We start from the raw sequence: 17,654 nt of genomic DNA, 5'->3' as shown, positions 1-17,654 counted from the left end.
ATTGGGATTTTTTATCGGTTAGTGTTGATGCTGAAAGAAAATGCCTCATGTTCAGACTCTGTGAAGGTTTAAAAAAGGTCCATGGACACACATATTCTTTTATATGTTGCCAGATTTGCTGGCAATATTGGAGAGTGGCAGAATAATGAGAGCTTGAAACCAACAATTTTTAAATCTTGTATGATTAAAGGGGCTATAAGTAACAAAGTCTACAGTGAAACACAAGTCTCTTTGTGTTTGTGAAATTTCAATGCCAGACAGGCATTTTAAAACATTAGGAAACGATGACAAAACACTGGAAAAGTGATCTCTAAAAGCACTCCAGGTGGAATATCTCAGAGCTTATCAGTTTAACTGGGTAGCAATGAATTAGTATAAATAGGAACTCTTGTCATTCTTCCATAAAACTGGACTAAGAGCGATGTTACGAGGTTACTGGGTTGGACTTATAATATTTACATAGTACTTTCACTTACAGCACCGCTAGCTCTAAAAGTGAGTCACTCTCTTCCTTCCCTTTCTCTTTTCCTTTCCTTGAGATCCCCAGGCACAAGGCATTATGGGAATCACTCTGGCACAGCTCTCACTCTTCGCAGCTTTAATCTTTAAGTTGTTTCCATAGAAACAACTAAATTCACTCAGCTGATAACTGTTGGATCATTTCTAAAGCCATAAATGAATGTCTTCATCTAACATAAAGCGCCTCTACAGCCCAATAGCACAAGATTGTCTTAGTCACTGTTATTCACTGATTATAAGGAATGGAGAGTCAGTGCTGATGACGGTGTGTAGGACAAAAAGAAGTCCAGTTGTTAAGGGTTTTTTGTTTTGTTTTCTTGTGTCTTTTGGGGAGATTTTTTTCAACATTTCCCAGTATGACCACTGCCATATTTTTGTAATTGGTGAACCCACTTCCTTAGATTTGGTTATTTCAGGTTAACATAGCTGCAGCAGAATCCCACCTGTCGTCTTCTACAGCATGTTGGTGTTTCTTCAGTCACCTCAGAAGCCCTCTCCTCTCTCCCTCAGTATCTGCCTGTCTCTCTTTGGTCTCTTCTTCTGTCACACTCTTAGACTTGGCATGTCATTAGAATTACAGACAGACAGAACACTAAAAAGAAAAAGAAAAACATAGCCCATTAGTGTGACTGGAATAAAGACCAGTTGAAAACAGACTCAGACAGACACACACACTTGCGCATGCATGCACACAGACACATACCCATTCACGCTGTGACCAGGGTAGGAGTCTTCCTCGGCACGTGCACAGCAGGAGATCACCCACTCCTTGCAAATGTGCCGGTTTCCATGGAGACACACAGTTAAAAATAACATGGGCGATGGCTTGTCTTGTGCCATTCCACTAACATGGCTGAAGCGCTCTCACACACACACACACACACACACACACACACACACACACACACACACACACACACACACACACACACACACACACACACACACACAGAGAGAGAGAGAAATGTTGGCAGCAGTGTGTCTGACAAGCACACAGAGAACAATATGAAATCACACACACATACGGCCACAGTTCTTACAGTATGATAGTGGCATTTATTCCCACCCTCCTGCCGCTGGCCTATACAGAGGTGATCTCTGATATTTTTGGAGAGAAACAAAGACACACTTAACTATGGTTACTGTATAAAGCAGATGGTATGAGTACACCATTATAGTATATAAATCTACCTTTACATTAACAGTTAACTTTAATTCTTTGGGGAAAAGTCATTCCGTTACTCATCCAGCAGATACACACCAACATAAGTGTTTATTGTTTTCTTATTACTTGAGGAATCTCCAGTATTTGATCACTTTTTAGAGAAATGTGACTTTGTACCTGATGACACACGGTGCTAACAGTGTGTGTCTCCCACTTGGTAATGTGCAGGTACTTTATTAAACATTTGTAAGAACTTTTCTCAAGTTAAGCAGTTGCCTGCTTTGCCAAAAAAACAAAAACAAATTATCTATGCATAATTTTCTCTTGATAATTCTCTATTCATGTCACATCAGGTAATTTCTCCTAAAATTAAACTACCTGTAAGTGAAGCTTTACAATTGTTTTTTACAGTTATAACGAACGTTTTTGTCCCTAGTCTGGTTAGGGATGCATTAAGGTATCATGGATCACTAGACACAGTGATGGAAGATGGAACAACAGACAGCATTAAGACAGGAATATGAAACTAGGATACTAAACAGCATCAGTAAATTTAAAAAAAAAAACAGTCAGATGACACAATTTGTAAGAGAAGTTCAGAGAGTCTTGAAACAGAGTCACTGAATACAAATTATTCTAAATGACTAACATCAGTTAAAAAGACCACTTTCCTTTCCTAGTTGCTGTCTCTTACACAAGTTCACCTATCTCCAGTCTGCACAAAGGACTCAGCCAATACTTTTGATATTATAAAATGACCATCTTTATTCATAAAGGTCTTTATAAAAAACATGCAGATAACATTTTAAGCATGTCAGGTGTTTGGTAGAAAAAATACAAAACATGTATTTACTTATATATTTACTGAGGCACCGTGTAGACTGCCATGTGATAATTGCCAACATTAAGAAACAAAGCGTACTTGGCGTCTGGTATAGAAATCCTTTGATGACATATAGCTTTTTTATGCCTTTATAACAATTGTGCATGAAGTGAATGTTTGTACAACGCACCCCAGTAATAAACTCACCATAATTACAAATACACAACATTGGCTCTCACTCTATGTAGTGTTCATGCAGTACCACTAAGGGGCAGCACAGGAGCTTTCCACTGGTGTCTGTTAATGCTGAGCAAACAGCAAGTACAGAGCCAGGAAATAATCCCTTGAACATTTAACCTGCTGTTATATTGTTGATATTTTCTCTGGCTAGTCTGACCCATTGTGACGTAGTGGATGCTATAAATAAGCCTACGCCTGTATTGACAGATGCTCTGCCTCATCTCTGTTTGCCATTACGGCCAAGTCCCACAGCCTTATAGAAATGGGCATGTAGCTATGATAACATGAATGTTGTGCAGGAGGGAAAGAACAGAGGGATTGAGGAGGAGGGAGACTGAACAATGGCGCAGGTGTGCAGCTTTTGAAATAGGAACAGAAGCAGAGAACAGCAGTAAATGTAATGATTTGAGAAGATACACACTGGAAGCAAGTCACATTATATGCCAGCGCATTGAGATAAATTACACTACAATTCCATCAAAATTTTTTAAAATCTAGCTTTGGAAATCTTATCAGGGACTCATAATTCAATTTCAAAGCATTTTGTGAAGTCCAATAAATTCTAAACTAGCGACCTTTACTATTTTGTTATAAATTCAGTGAAAGGATCTTAAAAAGTCTACCGAGCAAGATGGTTCTTCGAACATAGCTGTTCAGCACTTTTGCCTTTGCAAATGACTTTGGACATGGAAGAATTATGACATACAAAGTGGTTTATTCTTAACCTCCTAGGACTTGGCGTCCACATGTGGACATCACATTTTGGGTTGTCTAGACCAAAATATAAAATTTTGCTCTACAAGGGCCCGATTTCCACTTACGAGGATGTTATACTGCCACTGTTCTATCGAAATTTAAAATGAATGTCCTCATATGTGAATAGATCTTTTCTCAGAAACAAAAATCTGGTAAAAAAAAATAATCTGTTTTTACATTCATCAGGTCCCAATCAGCCCAAATAGCAAAGAGAAATTAAAAATACATGCATGTCTTAGGAGGTTAAAGGTAGCAAGTACATTAGCGAAAGGTCGGTAGTGCTTACTGTTTTATTTTAAATTTCAGCTTTAAAGAACTTTTAGCAACATGACGTTGCTGCTGTTGATCATACATTATATTAGCAAGTCAGTCTCAAAAACAGTGTGTATCTTTTGACAAAAATATATACAGAAGTAGTCATTTATATGGTATCAGAGTTACAATCATAATCATCAAGCTAAGAAAATGCAAGAGAAAAATACCGAGCGTGATCACTCCATTAAAACAAGTCTGTAAAAGCTTGTTTTATGTGACTTAAAAGATGAGACTGATAAAAGTGATTTGGTTAAGCTTCTCAGGCAGAGCAACCCATTAGGGTCCTATCTGAGAAGCTCAGGTTACGAAGCAGTTAATATGTGGTTGAAAGGTCTCTGATCTTGCACTGATGTTTCATAGATCACTCAGTACCACAGCCCCTGACAAACAACCCCAGGGACGCCAAGCTATTAAGGACTTCCCAGCAGTCCTGTTTAGGAAATGTGCTGTAAATAACTGAGGCAACCCACGAGCAATGTCTGTACATTTAATATTCGGAGCCATGTGCTCTCTTTGTCTGCATATTGACCACTGCGGGGAAGCGTGCAGGGACACGTGGTGGCTTTAGATGTGTGTTCAAATATTGCTGGTGTGTCTCCCGGGCATGGCAGGAGGCTGAAAGCTCCTTGATCAGACTGCCAGCTCCACCAGCTCTTCTCCAAAGTCAGAGCTCCAGATTACAGCAGATTACCAGGCGGGGTGCGCTTACACTCTCTCTTTCTGTGAGTGCGTGCTGTTTATTTTACACCCACATGGGGATCATGACCCTGATAGTCAGTTCAGACAAAGACAAAGTTTCTCTAAAGAGGACACTGCATTATTGAAAAAAAGCAACAAAAGAAAAAACACCATTGAGCTCAGATTTTCAAACTGTAGACTCAATTTTTTCCCCTCTTCTTCAGTGTTGCAAAGTTCTTCAAATATTTGACTGCATCAATGAGAGATGTTATAACCGCACAGCATGACTTTTAGATCACGGCCATACATATTCCCAGCATGTGGTGGATTAATACATTAATACGTTGACGCTGAAGCCTCCTTCCACATATTACCGCATCATAAAGAGATTATGGTCAGGGACAGCCCATGCCCAGGCAGGAATCTACCATCTGATACAGGCACATGGGGGTGAATCACAGGGACAACAGGGATGGCATACAGACGTGTAGTCCTGTCACTCTTTGTTAGTGTCATGAGGCTGTCAGTAAAGCAGTGGAACATCCACATATTCTGTGGACAAGAAAGAAATAGTCCTTTATAGTGATATGTTGGGTCAGCTGAAGGGAGGAGAAAGCAGGGATAGCAGGCAGGTGGGTGATGATGAGGAGGAGGAGGAGGGAGAGGTCTGTGTATGCAGATGTTGTTAGTTGTTGTTAGATGTTGGGCTTGCACAGGAATGGTTTATAAAGGTCTGTAGCTTTAAATAAGATGTTATTACTGAGAAACAGATGATAAGGAGTCTAAAAGAGAAAGGAGGACCAACAGACAAAGACACAGAGGGAGAAAAGAAAAAGAGGAACTATACAGCTGCTGACTATGGCTTTGGCTTGTCTTGGTCTAGGGTGCGTCCCTGTGCGATCCAGAGGTACTGTCTCCAACGTCAAGTGTATCTTAAACTTCTTTCTTCCTGTTTAGTCCTTATTTTGATTGTCTAAAATATTCATTGGATTTTTATTAGGACAGGACCATTCTCCTGTGTTGATTTTATATCATTTGTAGAATCAATGTAGAATATTGCCGTATCCATATTTTTGGGAGGGAGTGGTGTATTAGGCTGTATATATAGAGTGCTCAAACACAGATATCCATTTAGTGTTAATAATGCATAACTTTAAACCTTTGTGTATACTGTATTCGCAAATTAATTTATCTGCCTTCAAATTCATATAAATTTGAGTGACATCCCATTCTTAATTCAAAGGGTTTAATAGGATGTCGGCCCAACCTTTGCAGCTATATCAGCTGCAACTCTTCTAGGAAGGTTAATTCAAAAGTTTTAGGAGTGAGCTTAAGGGAATTCTTGACCATTCTTTCAGACACTGATGTTGGATGAGAAGTCCTGGCTTGCAGTCTCCACTCTAATTCATCCCAAAGGTGTTCTATCAGTTTGAGATCAGGGCTCTGTGCATGCCAGTCAAGTTCTTCCACACCAAACTTATTCATCCATGTCTTTATGGACTTTGCTTTGTGCAAAGTCTATGTTGCACAGTCATGTTGGAACAGGAAGGGGCCGTCCCCAGAATGTTCCCATAAAGTTTGGAGCATGAAATTGTCCAACATGTCTTGGTATTCTGAAGCATTAAGAGTTCCATTTCTTCTGGAACTAAAGGACCCACCCCAACTCCTGAAAGAGAAAACCACACCATAATTCCCTCTCCATCAAACTTTACACTTGACACAATACATTCAGACAAGTACTGTTCTCCTGGCAACTGCCAAACCGAGACTCGTCCATCGGATTGCCAGATGGAGAAGTGTGATTCGTTCCTCCAGTGCTCTAGAGTCCAGTGGCGGCGTGCTTTACAATGCTTTCCATTGCACTTTCATATAATGTGATGTAAGGCTTGGATGCAACTGCTCGAACATGGAAACCCATTCCATGAAACTCTTTATGCACTATTCTTGAGCTAATATGAAGGTCACATAAGGTTTGGAAGTCTGCAGCAACTGACTCTGCAGAAAGTTGGCAATTTCGATGCGCTATGCACCTCAGCATCTGCTGACCATGCGCTGCGATTTTACGTGGCCAACCACTTTGTGGCTCATTTGCTGTCACTCGCAAACGCTTCCACTTTGTTATATACTATTAACAGCTGACTGTGGAATATTTAATAGTGAGGAAATTTCACAACTGGACTTATTGCACAGGTGGCATTGTTTCACGGTACTACGCTGGAATTCACTAAGTTCCTGAAAGTGATTCATTCTTTTACTCGTGTTTGTAGAAGCGGTCTGCATGCTTGATTTTATAAACCTGTATTGTCTACCAAGCATTTTGTCACATAGTGATGCAGTGGTAGTACTGTTGTTTTACAGCAAGAAGGCCCTGGATTCAAATCCATCAACTGGTTGGGGACTTCCTACATAGAGTTTGCATGTTCTCCTTGTGGGATAAATGGAAGAAAATCTATGCATGTGGTTAGAAAAGAAAAGAATTAAGTCCTTTTCAGTTGTCAAGATCAGGGAAACTAGCGATTAGAGAACCAGGAAGAGATAAAAGCAATTTTTTTGTGCCAAGGTATAAACATGTTTATTTCTGCCATGAATTTTTTGGCATAGAAGTCAAAGGGACTGGCTTTTAAGCACTTCCATGTTGGAATCTAAGTTGCCACTTTGTATAAACGTTTAGTTGATTGAGTTTTGTACTGTTGGTCACAAGTTTAAAAATATATATTGTATGCCATTGTATATTGTTTAGATTAATAGACATTAATCAATAAGTCAACCTAAAGATTAACTGATTCAATTAATTAGTTTTTATAACAATAAGCCTTGTACAGCAAACGATTATACTGCCATTTTATAGGGGTTGGAAAAAAATTGATACAGCATATATAAGTATATTTTGTCTGGCAATATTGTATTGATACAGTCACACAAAATATTGATATTTTATTCTAATAAATTAAAATATTCCAGGAATACTACAAACAAAAGGGCCCATCTTGCCAATCTCTCAGAGAGATTGGCAAAGGTTGGCAAATAATTGGTACCTCATTTATAAATGTAGACAGACTGCCAACATGTTGACTAAGTATTTGTAAAATGAGCGCAACTTGAGGGAACAGGGAGGTTGCTTTGAGTAAATGTTAAAATTAAATGTGAATTTTTGTCTATGTAGACAGCAACAGATATGTGATTTTTGATGATTAATCACTGATATTTGCTGTATTATCAGAAGCTGATTTAATTTAACTGCAAACTTGATCCCATTCAATCGCAGACTGGTGGCAGTCTTATGACAACATTTACGGAACCTTTTAGTGACAAAGAGATATGGAAAGTTTAAATTGAAGGACATCATTTTCCCAAAAAAACTTTGATTAAAAAAAGTTTGATAAATTGCAATAAATGATGATGCAATACTCATATAGAAAATTGCAAAATGTTAATATTAATTAATTGCAATAATATTGTATCGGGAGCAGTACTGGGGTAAAGACTCAAGAAAAATAATGTATTATACAATACTCGTTATTTAAGTAATACATTTAAGTTAAGCAGTATGTTACTTGGTTACTCACCGCAGAAAGTGATTCATTACACTACTTATTATTGTATCATTACTCTATAAAATTACCTGAAATTATTACATCATTACCAGTTAACAATATAAACCTATAGGCTACAGTCCCACACACCAACACAAATCCCTACCCTAATGGTGACACACGTAGGATCTTTCTTTAGTATTTGCACATGAAAACACAGCCGGCAACACAAAGCAAAGATGAAAAGCAGCCCAAAGAGACTTTAAAGCAATCGCCACAGTGATTCTACTTTAGAAACATGAAAAGGTAGAAAGAGACTACAAGTCTGAGTTCTCATTCAATTCAATTCCACTTTATTTACATACAGCGCAAAATCACAACAACGTTCAACTCAAGGCACTTTATACTGTAAGGCAGAGAGCCTTCAATAATAGAAATCACTCCCTTTGCTACCTGGTGAAGATCAGGGTCTGGCTGCTGGGCAGGAGACAGCAAACACAGCGATAAAGTCACTCTGGATTCTTTGCTAGCTTTGTGTTAGCATGCTGTCTGTGCAGCTGCTTGCAAAGGGCTAAAGTTGTATGAGCAGCATAATGTAGCTGGATGCCACTTCAACTTTACCATCGCACTCTCACCCTATTGTGCAATAAAAATTAAAGTAATTTCCGTATCTCCACTCCTCAAAAGCTCTATTGCTGTACCACTGTGCCATTTTTCTCTTTCCACACATGAAATAAAATCAGCTGATCGTAGCTTGTAATTGTAACTGTAATGTAAATACAGTAACTCTTTACATTACTGTGCTACTGAAAAATATCATGTAATCACAGTAACGTGTTACACCCAGCAAAGATCCTGAGTGAAGTATTGTGATAATATCATATCGTGGGGTGTCTGACGATTCACACCATTTACATCTTTATAGTCATTTGTACTTACACTGACCACTCAAAATACTTTAATACAGTACACTATTCCATGCATGAGCATATTATCTACCTCACATTCTCAGCCGGCTCAGAATCACCAGTTACCCACAGAGACACAAGGAGACCATGCAGATTCCACAGAAAAAGGCCACAGTGGACCAGGAGGAGATACAAAACCAGAATCTCAGAAAATATGAGATGTTGCACCGTTTGAGTTGCCATACGCTCACAGTGCAATTTTCCTAAGCAGAACTGGCTGGCTTGTGTTTCTTATATAACAGCTGTCTACTATGACAAGATTCTGCAGCTACTGCCTAGGGTGTATACTGCCTGACCCAGATACACCCTAATACATTCTACTAATGACTTACATTCACTCACATCTGCACAAGAGAGATTGAAAGAGATTAAAAAAAAGAGAGAGATACAAAATCTGTATATATATATATGTATATATATATATATATATATATATATATATGTATGTATATATATATATATATATATATATATATATATATATATATATATATGTATGTATATATATATATATATATATATATATATATATATATATATATATATATATATATATATAAAACACCCAGCACGCCCCTGCGGGCGGTTTATCCTTCAAGCTCGGGTCCTCTACCAGAGGCCTGGGAGCTTGAGGGTCCTGCGCAGTATCTTAGCTGTTCCCAGGACTGCGCTCTTCTGGACAGAGATCTCAGATGTTGTTCCCGGGATCTGCTGGAGCCACTCGCCTAGCTTGGGAGTCACCGCACCTAGTGCTCCGATTACCACGGGGACCACTGTTACCTTCACCCTCCACATCCTCTCGAGCTCTTCTCTGAGCCCTTGGTATTTCTCCAGCTTCTCGTGTTCCTTCTTCCTGATATTGCTGTCATTGGGAACCGCTACATCGATCACTACGGCCGTCTTCTTCTGTTTGTCTACCACCACTATGTCCGGTTGGTTAGCCACCACCATTTTGTCCGTCTGTATCTGGAAGTCCCACAGGATCTTAGCTCGGTCATTCTCCACCACCCTTGGGGGCATCTCCCATTTTGACCTCGGGACTTCCAGGTTATACTCGGCACAGATGTTCCTGTACACTATGCCGGCCACTTGGTTATGGCGTTCCATGTATGCCTTGCCTGCTAGCATCTTGCACCCTGCTGTTATGTGCTGGATAGTCTCTGGGGCATCTTTACACAGCCTGCACCTGGGGTCTTGCCTGGTGTGATAGACCCCAGCCTCTATGGATCTTGTACTCAGAGCTTGTTCTTGTGCTGCCACGATTAGTGCCTCTGTGCTGTCTTTCAGTCCAGCTTTGTCCAGCCACTGGTAGGATTTCTGGATATCAGCCACCTCCTCTATCTGCCGGTGGTACATACCGTGCAGGGGCCTGTCCTTCCATGATGGTTCCTCGTCTCCCTCCTCTTTCTTGGGTTTCTGCTGCCTGAGGTATTCACTGAGCACTCGGTCAGTTGGGGCCATCTTCCCAATGTATTCTTGGATGTTCCTTGTCTCATCCTGGACTGTGGTGCTGACACTCACCAGTCCCCGGCCCCCTTCCTTCCGCTTAGCGTACAGCCTCAGGGTGCTGGACTTGGGGTGAAACCCTCCATGCATGGTCAGGAGCTTTCTTGTCTTTATGTCAGTGGCTTCTATCTCCTCCTTTGGCCAGCTTATTACCCCAGCAGGGTACCTGATCACGGGCAGGGCGTACGTGTTGATGGCCCGGATCTTGTTCTTATGTAAGAATATATATATATATATATATATATATATATATAGATTACGTGAAGTTCCCTCAGAAGGTCTGCTAGATGATGTTAATGCAGCACTACGGGCATATGGTTCACGCCTACTGGCTGAAGAAGCTGACTGCACTCCACGAGCGTCTGGCAGCACAAATGAACCAGCTGCTAGTTAACGAGAGACACCCGGATTGGCTAACTGAAGGCCGGACGGTCCTGATCCCCAAGGACCCCAAGAAGGGACCGGTCCCCTCCAACTACCGACCAATAACCTGCCTCAGTACTACATGGAAGCTCCTGTCAGGCATCATATCGGCTAAGATGAACAGGCACATGGATCAATACATGAGCGGGACACAGAAAGGAATTGGCAAGAATACCAGAGGCGCAAAACACCAGCTACTGGTAGACAGAACAATCAGCCGAGACTGCAAGACCAGACTGACCAACCTGTGCACTGCCTGGATTGATTACAAGAAGGCCTATGACTCAATGCCCCACAGCTGGATACTGGAATGCCTAGAATTGTACAAGATCAATGGGACCCTAAGAGCCTTCATCAGGAACTCAATGGGGATGTGGCGTACAACACTAGAGGCCAACTCCAAGCCCATAGCACAAGTCACCATCAAGTGCGGGATCTACCAAGGAGATGCTCTGTCCCCACTGCTGTTCTGCATAGGCCTGAACCCCCTCAGTGAGATCATTAACAAGACTGGCTACGGATACCGACTACAGAACGGAGCAGTTGTCAGCCACCTCCTGTACATGGATGACATCAAGCTGTATGCCAAGAGTGAACAAGACATCGATTCACTGATCCACACTACCAGGCTATACAGCAATGACATTGGAATGTCGTTCGGACTGGAGAAGTGTAGTCGGATGGTAACAAAGAGAGGGAAGGTAGTCAGAACTGAGGGGATTGAACTACCAGAAGGCAACATTGCAGACATAGAGGACAGTTACAAGTACTTGGGGATCCCACAGGCGAATGGGAACCATGAAGAGGCCGCTAGAAAGGCTGCAACCACCAAGTACCTGCAGAGGGTCAGGCAAGTCCTGAGGAGTCAGCTGAATGGTAAGAACAAGATCCGGGCCATCAACACGTACGCCCTGCCCGTGATCAGGTACCCTGCTGGGGTAATAGGCTGGCCAAAGGAGGAGATAGAAGCCACTGACATAAAGACAAGAAAGCTCCTTACCATGCATGGAGGGTTTCACCCCAAATCCAGCACCCTGAGGCTGTACGCTAAGCGGAAGGAAGGGGGCCGGGGACTGGTGAGTGTAAGCACCACAGTCCAGGATGAGACAACGAACATCCAAGAATACATTAGGAAGATGGCCCCAACTGACCGAGTGCTCAGTGAATACCTCAGGCAGCAGAAACCCAAGAAAGAGGAGGGAGACGAGGAACCATCATGGAAGGACAGGCCCCTGCACGGTATGTACCACCGGCAGATAGAGGAGGTGGCTGATATCCAGAAATCCTACCAGTGGCTGGACAAAGCTGGACTGAAAGACAGCACAGAGGCACTAATCATGGCAGCACAAGAACAAGCTCTGAGTACAAGATCCATAGAGGCTGGGGTCTATCACACCAGGCAAGACCCCAGGTGCAGGCTGTGTAAAGATGCCCCAGAGACAATCCAGCACATAACAACAGGGTGCAAGATGCTAGCAGGCAAGGCATACATGGAACGCCATAACCAAGTGGCCGGCATAGTGTACAGGAACATCTGTGCCGAGTATAACCTGGAAGTCCCGAGGTCAAAATGGGAGATGCCCCCAAGGGTGGTGGAGAATGACCGAGCTAAGATCCTGTGGGACTTCCAGATACAGACGGACAAAATGGTGGTGGCTAACCAACCGGACATAGTGGTGGTAGACAAACAGAAGAAGATGGCCGTAGTGATCGATGTAGCGGTTCCGAATGACAGCAATATCAGGAAGAAGGAACACGAGAAGCTGGAGAAATACCAAGGGCTCAGAGAAGAGCTCGAGAGGATGTGGAGGGTGAAGGTAACGGTGGTCCCCGTGGTAATCGGAGCACTAGGTGCGGTGACTCCCAAGCTAGGCGAGTGGCTCCAGCAGATCCCGGGAACAACATCGGAGATCTCTGTCCAGAAGAGCGCAGTCCTGGGAACAGCTAAGATACTGCGCAGGACCCTCAAGCTCCCAGGCCTCTGGTAGAGGACCCGAGCTTGAAGGATAAACCGCCCGCAGGGGCGTGCTGGGTGTTTTTATATATATATATATATATATATATATATATACATATATATATATATATATATATATATATATATATATATATATATATAGCTGGACCAGTAATAGAAAAGTTAATGCTAAATCTGGGACATGTGTAGTTGTCACAGATGATTATGTCTGGTTGTAGTCCTGCTTCATACAACCTTGATACAAGTATAGTTGTGACACTGTGTAAAATGGTAATAAAAACACATTTTTAGATCATTTAGCACATATTGAATCAAAAGTAGCACAAAAAACAACTTAAAAAATGTTGATTATTTTTGACAGATATGTTGAATTTGCTGGTAAAAACTCTTAAATGAAACAGTGATATAAAGGCAACAAACAGTTTTGCAGTTCTTAAAAAAAACACCTGGTGAGACATCTCACAACTAGTTCATTAATAAAGCTCTATTAATAACATGACTGAGTCTAAAAAGAGCATCCCAGATAGGCATGGCATCCTCTTTCCATCCCTTTTGTTTCACAGATTACGAATACTATTGCCAAATCTTTGATCAAATCTATCAGAAGTGGGAATAATTTATGCTGAAGTTAAACATCTGAAGTTTACATCAAGCAAAACTGGGAAGAAAGAAAAGATCTTTTTCAACTACTGTAAAGCAGCTCTGAAACAGAGTGCTGTTAAAAAAATGATGCAACACTGAGGTAAACATGACTTGAATGAAACATGTTGCCAGTATCAGATTTAAAAGCATGTATTTCAAAGAGTTAAGTTTCATGATTTCTAGATTAATAAGCTCTGTTTGTTCGATTTTCTTTTGAATTCAATTCATTTTTAATTTACTAGGATTATTTATATTTAGAGTTTTTTTTTTTTTTTAGTTTTTTTTTGGAGTGTGCCCAAGCTCTCAAGCTGTTATAAGTGCCACCAGACCTCCTGCAGATATTCAGCACACCCAACATGGCGAGAGAAAGGAAACTGCATGTGGCAAAACTGTGTTCATCCAACACTGTCAGTGTAATAAAAGCAGCTGTTTGACATATAGGTGCTTCAATTTGCTGTTTGGTTAAGTGCAGTGTTACAGCATTGCAACTGGGTTGCCAATTTTGGGGTTGTAACATCTGAACACACAATAATTGTCCAGTTGAAACAAACTGACATTTTTCTGCCTTTAAACTTAGATACTGTTGATCTAAGAGTTGATACAACATAAAATGCTATCTTTTTCTCATCTGTTTGTTTTCTCTGTTTCTCATCAATACTTTTTTTTGGGGGGGGGGGGGGGGTATTGAAGTTGTTCAGCAAATCGTTTTGAGATCTCTCTTTACCGTCTGCATGCATTTATCACAAAATTTTGTTTGATATTCTCAGGCATTTACTCTCTTTTGTACTCTACTTTTTTCTTTCATACTTCCCCCTCTGCAAGTTGCTGACACTGCATCTGCAAATGTCACAGTTTGGGGAAACAGAGACTTAAACGTAGAGTAAAAAAGAGAGCAATGATGGATAAAGAGAGAAAGTTGGCAAGATACGGGACTTTAAGTCAGCATTCATGCTTTCAGTTTGTTCAGTTTAATCTGACTTGATTAAGATCATACCACACTTTATGAGTACTCATATAGAAATGCTGGTTGTACTAAACAGCAACAATGTACCAATTTAATGGACATAATGTGGTCAGCAATGTACAGACACTCAACTTTTCTTCCAGCTTTGGTCAATATATTTTGCTTGTCTGTCCTACTTGTAATGAAACTAAAATATATTTTCGTTTCTCTTAAAAAAGTTCAAGTTCTTTTCTTCGGCTGTGTGAAGTCTTGTTATATCTTCAAAAACATTATCTTTATGAATTATACAGATGTGAAATCTAAAAAAGTGACTTTGTCTGTAACTGTAATTTGTAATGGTTTGCTTGATGTCACTGAACGGACTCTGTGTTTTTTAACCTTGTAGTTTACATGAGCCAAATGCTGTCTGATTATAATTGGATGCAGGCACATATAAGGAAGGTTGCGTGGCTACTGACATACAGTGTGGCTTCCAAGGATGCAAGTGCATTTTGAATTATGAGTTATAAGACAATTGATTGCATAAGTTAAAGAGCTTAACAGCCCGTATCGGTCATTCTTTCACTTCTTGTGTGAACATCATCTTTGAGAATTATATACAAATTATATATATATATATATATATATATATATATATATATATATATATATATATATATATATATATATATATATATATATATAATTTATGATGGGAGAAATTTTTCTTTGGTGAAATCTTTGTTGCAATAAATACATGAAGGACTGCAAAATTTACAGTGGTCTGTTGGTATGTTCAGAGTTTAAGGTGTGGGTTTAGCTGCCACCTGCTGGTGTGTCAGGGCTTTGTCTCGTGTTTTCATCCACAAGACATACAGACTAGAGACTGGCAAATTCTGTCTGTAAACAGATTTGAAGAAGGTTCTGGCTGAAGTCTTTCAGTGTGGAGCCTGCATGTTCTCCCTGTGCCTGCGTAGGATCTCTTCGGGCACGCCAGCTTCCCCCTGCAAGCATGTCTAAAGACTTACTTGTTAGGTTAACTGGTGATTTTAAATTGGCCAAAGGTGTGAAGGTGGGAGTGAATGATCGTCTTTTTGTCTGTGTTAGTCCTGTGATGGCTGGAATAGGCTCGAGCCTCCTAATGACCCTGAACTGAACAAATAGTTAAGAAAATGGATCGAAGGGTATACTTGTATGTGTGTGCGCAAAGCACTCTGCAAAAGCCCTTTCTTCTAAAAGTAAATAGATATTGCCTTCAAAACTATTTAAAATTCCAAAAGTGAAGTTATTTATGAATTAATGTCATATTGATTGAATGAAGACTACATTATATCTACATTTATTGTGCTGGCCTTCAGCACAACAGCAGCTTTCCTAATTTTATGCTAAAGTATTTTATGGGCAGGTTTTTCAAGCATCTTGGGGAGCTTGTCATAGTCTTTCTGTGAATTTAGTGCATCTCTCTCCTGTTTCTTCACATGGTCCTCGATGATGTTGATCGCTTTTCCTTCTTCTCCTCATCATCAATTCATAGAATTGTTGTTTTGCTTCAATTTTTTTGGAGACACTTTTGATTTCTGCGCGTCCTGTTTATTTATGATGTAGAAACCATATTTTAGTTTGTGACTGTACATGCAAATTCAAGAGTCCCAAGTTAAAACTTAAACATGGATAGTCATATCAAAGATTCTATTTAAGAGAATTAATTCTGTCTCTCTCCTCTCATCTTAGCGGTGTCAAACCTCGACATAGAGAGCAAGCTGTCGGTTCACTATCAGGCTCCATGGCACCAGCAGCACAATGTATTTCATCCTTGCACCCGACCGCCGTGTCTGGAGGAGCTGCACAGAAACGCTCAGCTCAGTCTCAGAGCTCTGCACCGAGGTGAGAGAGGCAAAATCAGGGGCAAAGTTGCATTATGTACAAAGTATGGATTGGAAATTTGTACTCGTGTGTTCGGTTTTCACAGACGAACAACAGCGGCAGCGGTCCACGAGTCGGGAGAGAAACAGGGTGACCATCTCTATCTCAGTGGCGCCCCCCATGCCCACCTTCCCTTCGCCCCACACCATCCGGCGGCAACAGAGGAGTCGCCTGGCAAGAGCGGTAAGGACTCACTGAGAGTAACATGAACTAAGAGTATGTTACGTTTAACAAACAGGGTGGAGTTAAGATGCGGTTCACCGTAAATGACAGCAACTACGCCAGGGACTTCCCTTGCTTCATAAATCCTCGTTTAGGACTGTGCATCTTATCAGTGGTCAGTTAATATCTGTAGCAAAAGTTGTGATAAAATTTGGTATTTGGCATCAGTATCTCCAAGATTCTTCTTCAGTCAAATGCATGTATTTTGATATTGCACCTTAACACTTATTGTTGACTCCTGTAAAACAAAATAAAAGGAGATAATATTTTCATATACTTACAGTGTCAGAGTTCCACCTCCCTCCACCCATATTTTGATTGCGATTCCTATGCAACACAAGTAATCAAACACACAATAAAGAAAGTTAGAGATTAATTAGATTGATATAATTTTTGCTGCAATCACATATTTTTATAGCGTGATAAAATTATCATTGTGAGTTATTTTGGCCATGATAGTTGTGTAAACCAGTCTTAAAACAATTCTGCCGTGTGGCTCCAAGTAGGAGAAACTACTCCATGCTCTGAACCAATATAATGTTTGCATTTGTCAATGTTGTGTGTGGAGCTCAGATGCAACAGATCCACTTGTCAAATCAGTAACAGTTTTGACAATTTTGAAAACATAGCTTTTAAGGGAACTAAAAAAAACTCCTAATAGAACTCTCAGGTCAGCTGATAAGTCTAGTTGTCCCTAGAAGCAGGCTAAAAACCAGAGGAGATCGGGCCTTTGCGATTGCTGCACCCAAACTTTGGAACAATCTGCCTCTTGAAACTAGGATCTCTTCATCACTTGACATTTTTGAAAACCCGTTTAAAAACACATAATTTAATTGTGACTGAGTTTTGTTCTTTGTGTGTGTTTGATCTACTTTTTACTTTTTTGTCATGAACCGGGCCTTACAGTCATGACAACAACAAAAAAAAAATCCAGACATGGTTAGGAATGTATTCCAAGCTGCTTTATTCTTTTAAATAAATAAAACAGAAAAGAAACCCTACTGTCAAAAACAAACAGTG

The 17,654-nt window shown here is 40.5% G+C and overlaps 1 protein-coding gene across 4 annotated transcripts in view; it reads left to right on the top strand.

Annotated features, from left to right (window-relative positions):
- Window positions 1–17,654, top strand: part of nhsb (Nance-Horan syndrome b (congenital cataracts and dental anomalies)) — a 62,262-nt gene that overhangs the window by 31,021 nt on the left and 13,587 nt on the right. For all 4 annotated transcript variants that reach the window (XM_026164349.2, XM_026164340.2, XM_026164323.2 and 1 more), the window contains exons 2-3: window positions 16,221–16,373; window positions 16,459–16,595. In XM_026164349.2, the coding sequence (XP_026020134.1) occupies window positions 16,221–16,373; window positions 16,459–16,595 (290 nt within the window). The remainder of the gene's footprint in view (window positions 1–16,220; window positions 16,374–16,458; window positions 16,596–17,654) is intronic.

This window comes from Astatotilapia calliptera, chromosome 1, assembly GCF_964374335.1.
Source record: "Astatotilapia calliptera chromosome 1, fAstCal68.1, whole genome shotgun sequence".
NCBI lineage: Eukaryota > Metazoa > Chordata > Actinopteri > Cichliformes > Cichlidae > Astatotilapia > Astatotilapia calliptera.
This window is presented reverse-complemented; position numbering and strand designations above follow the sequence as displayed.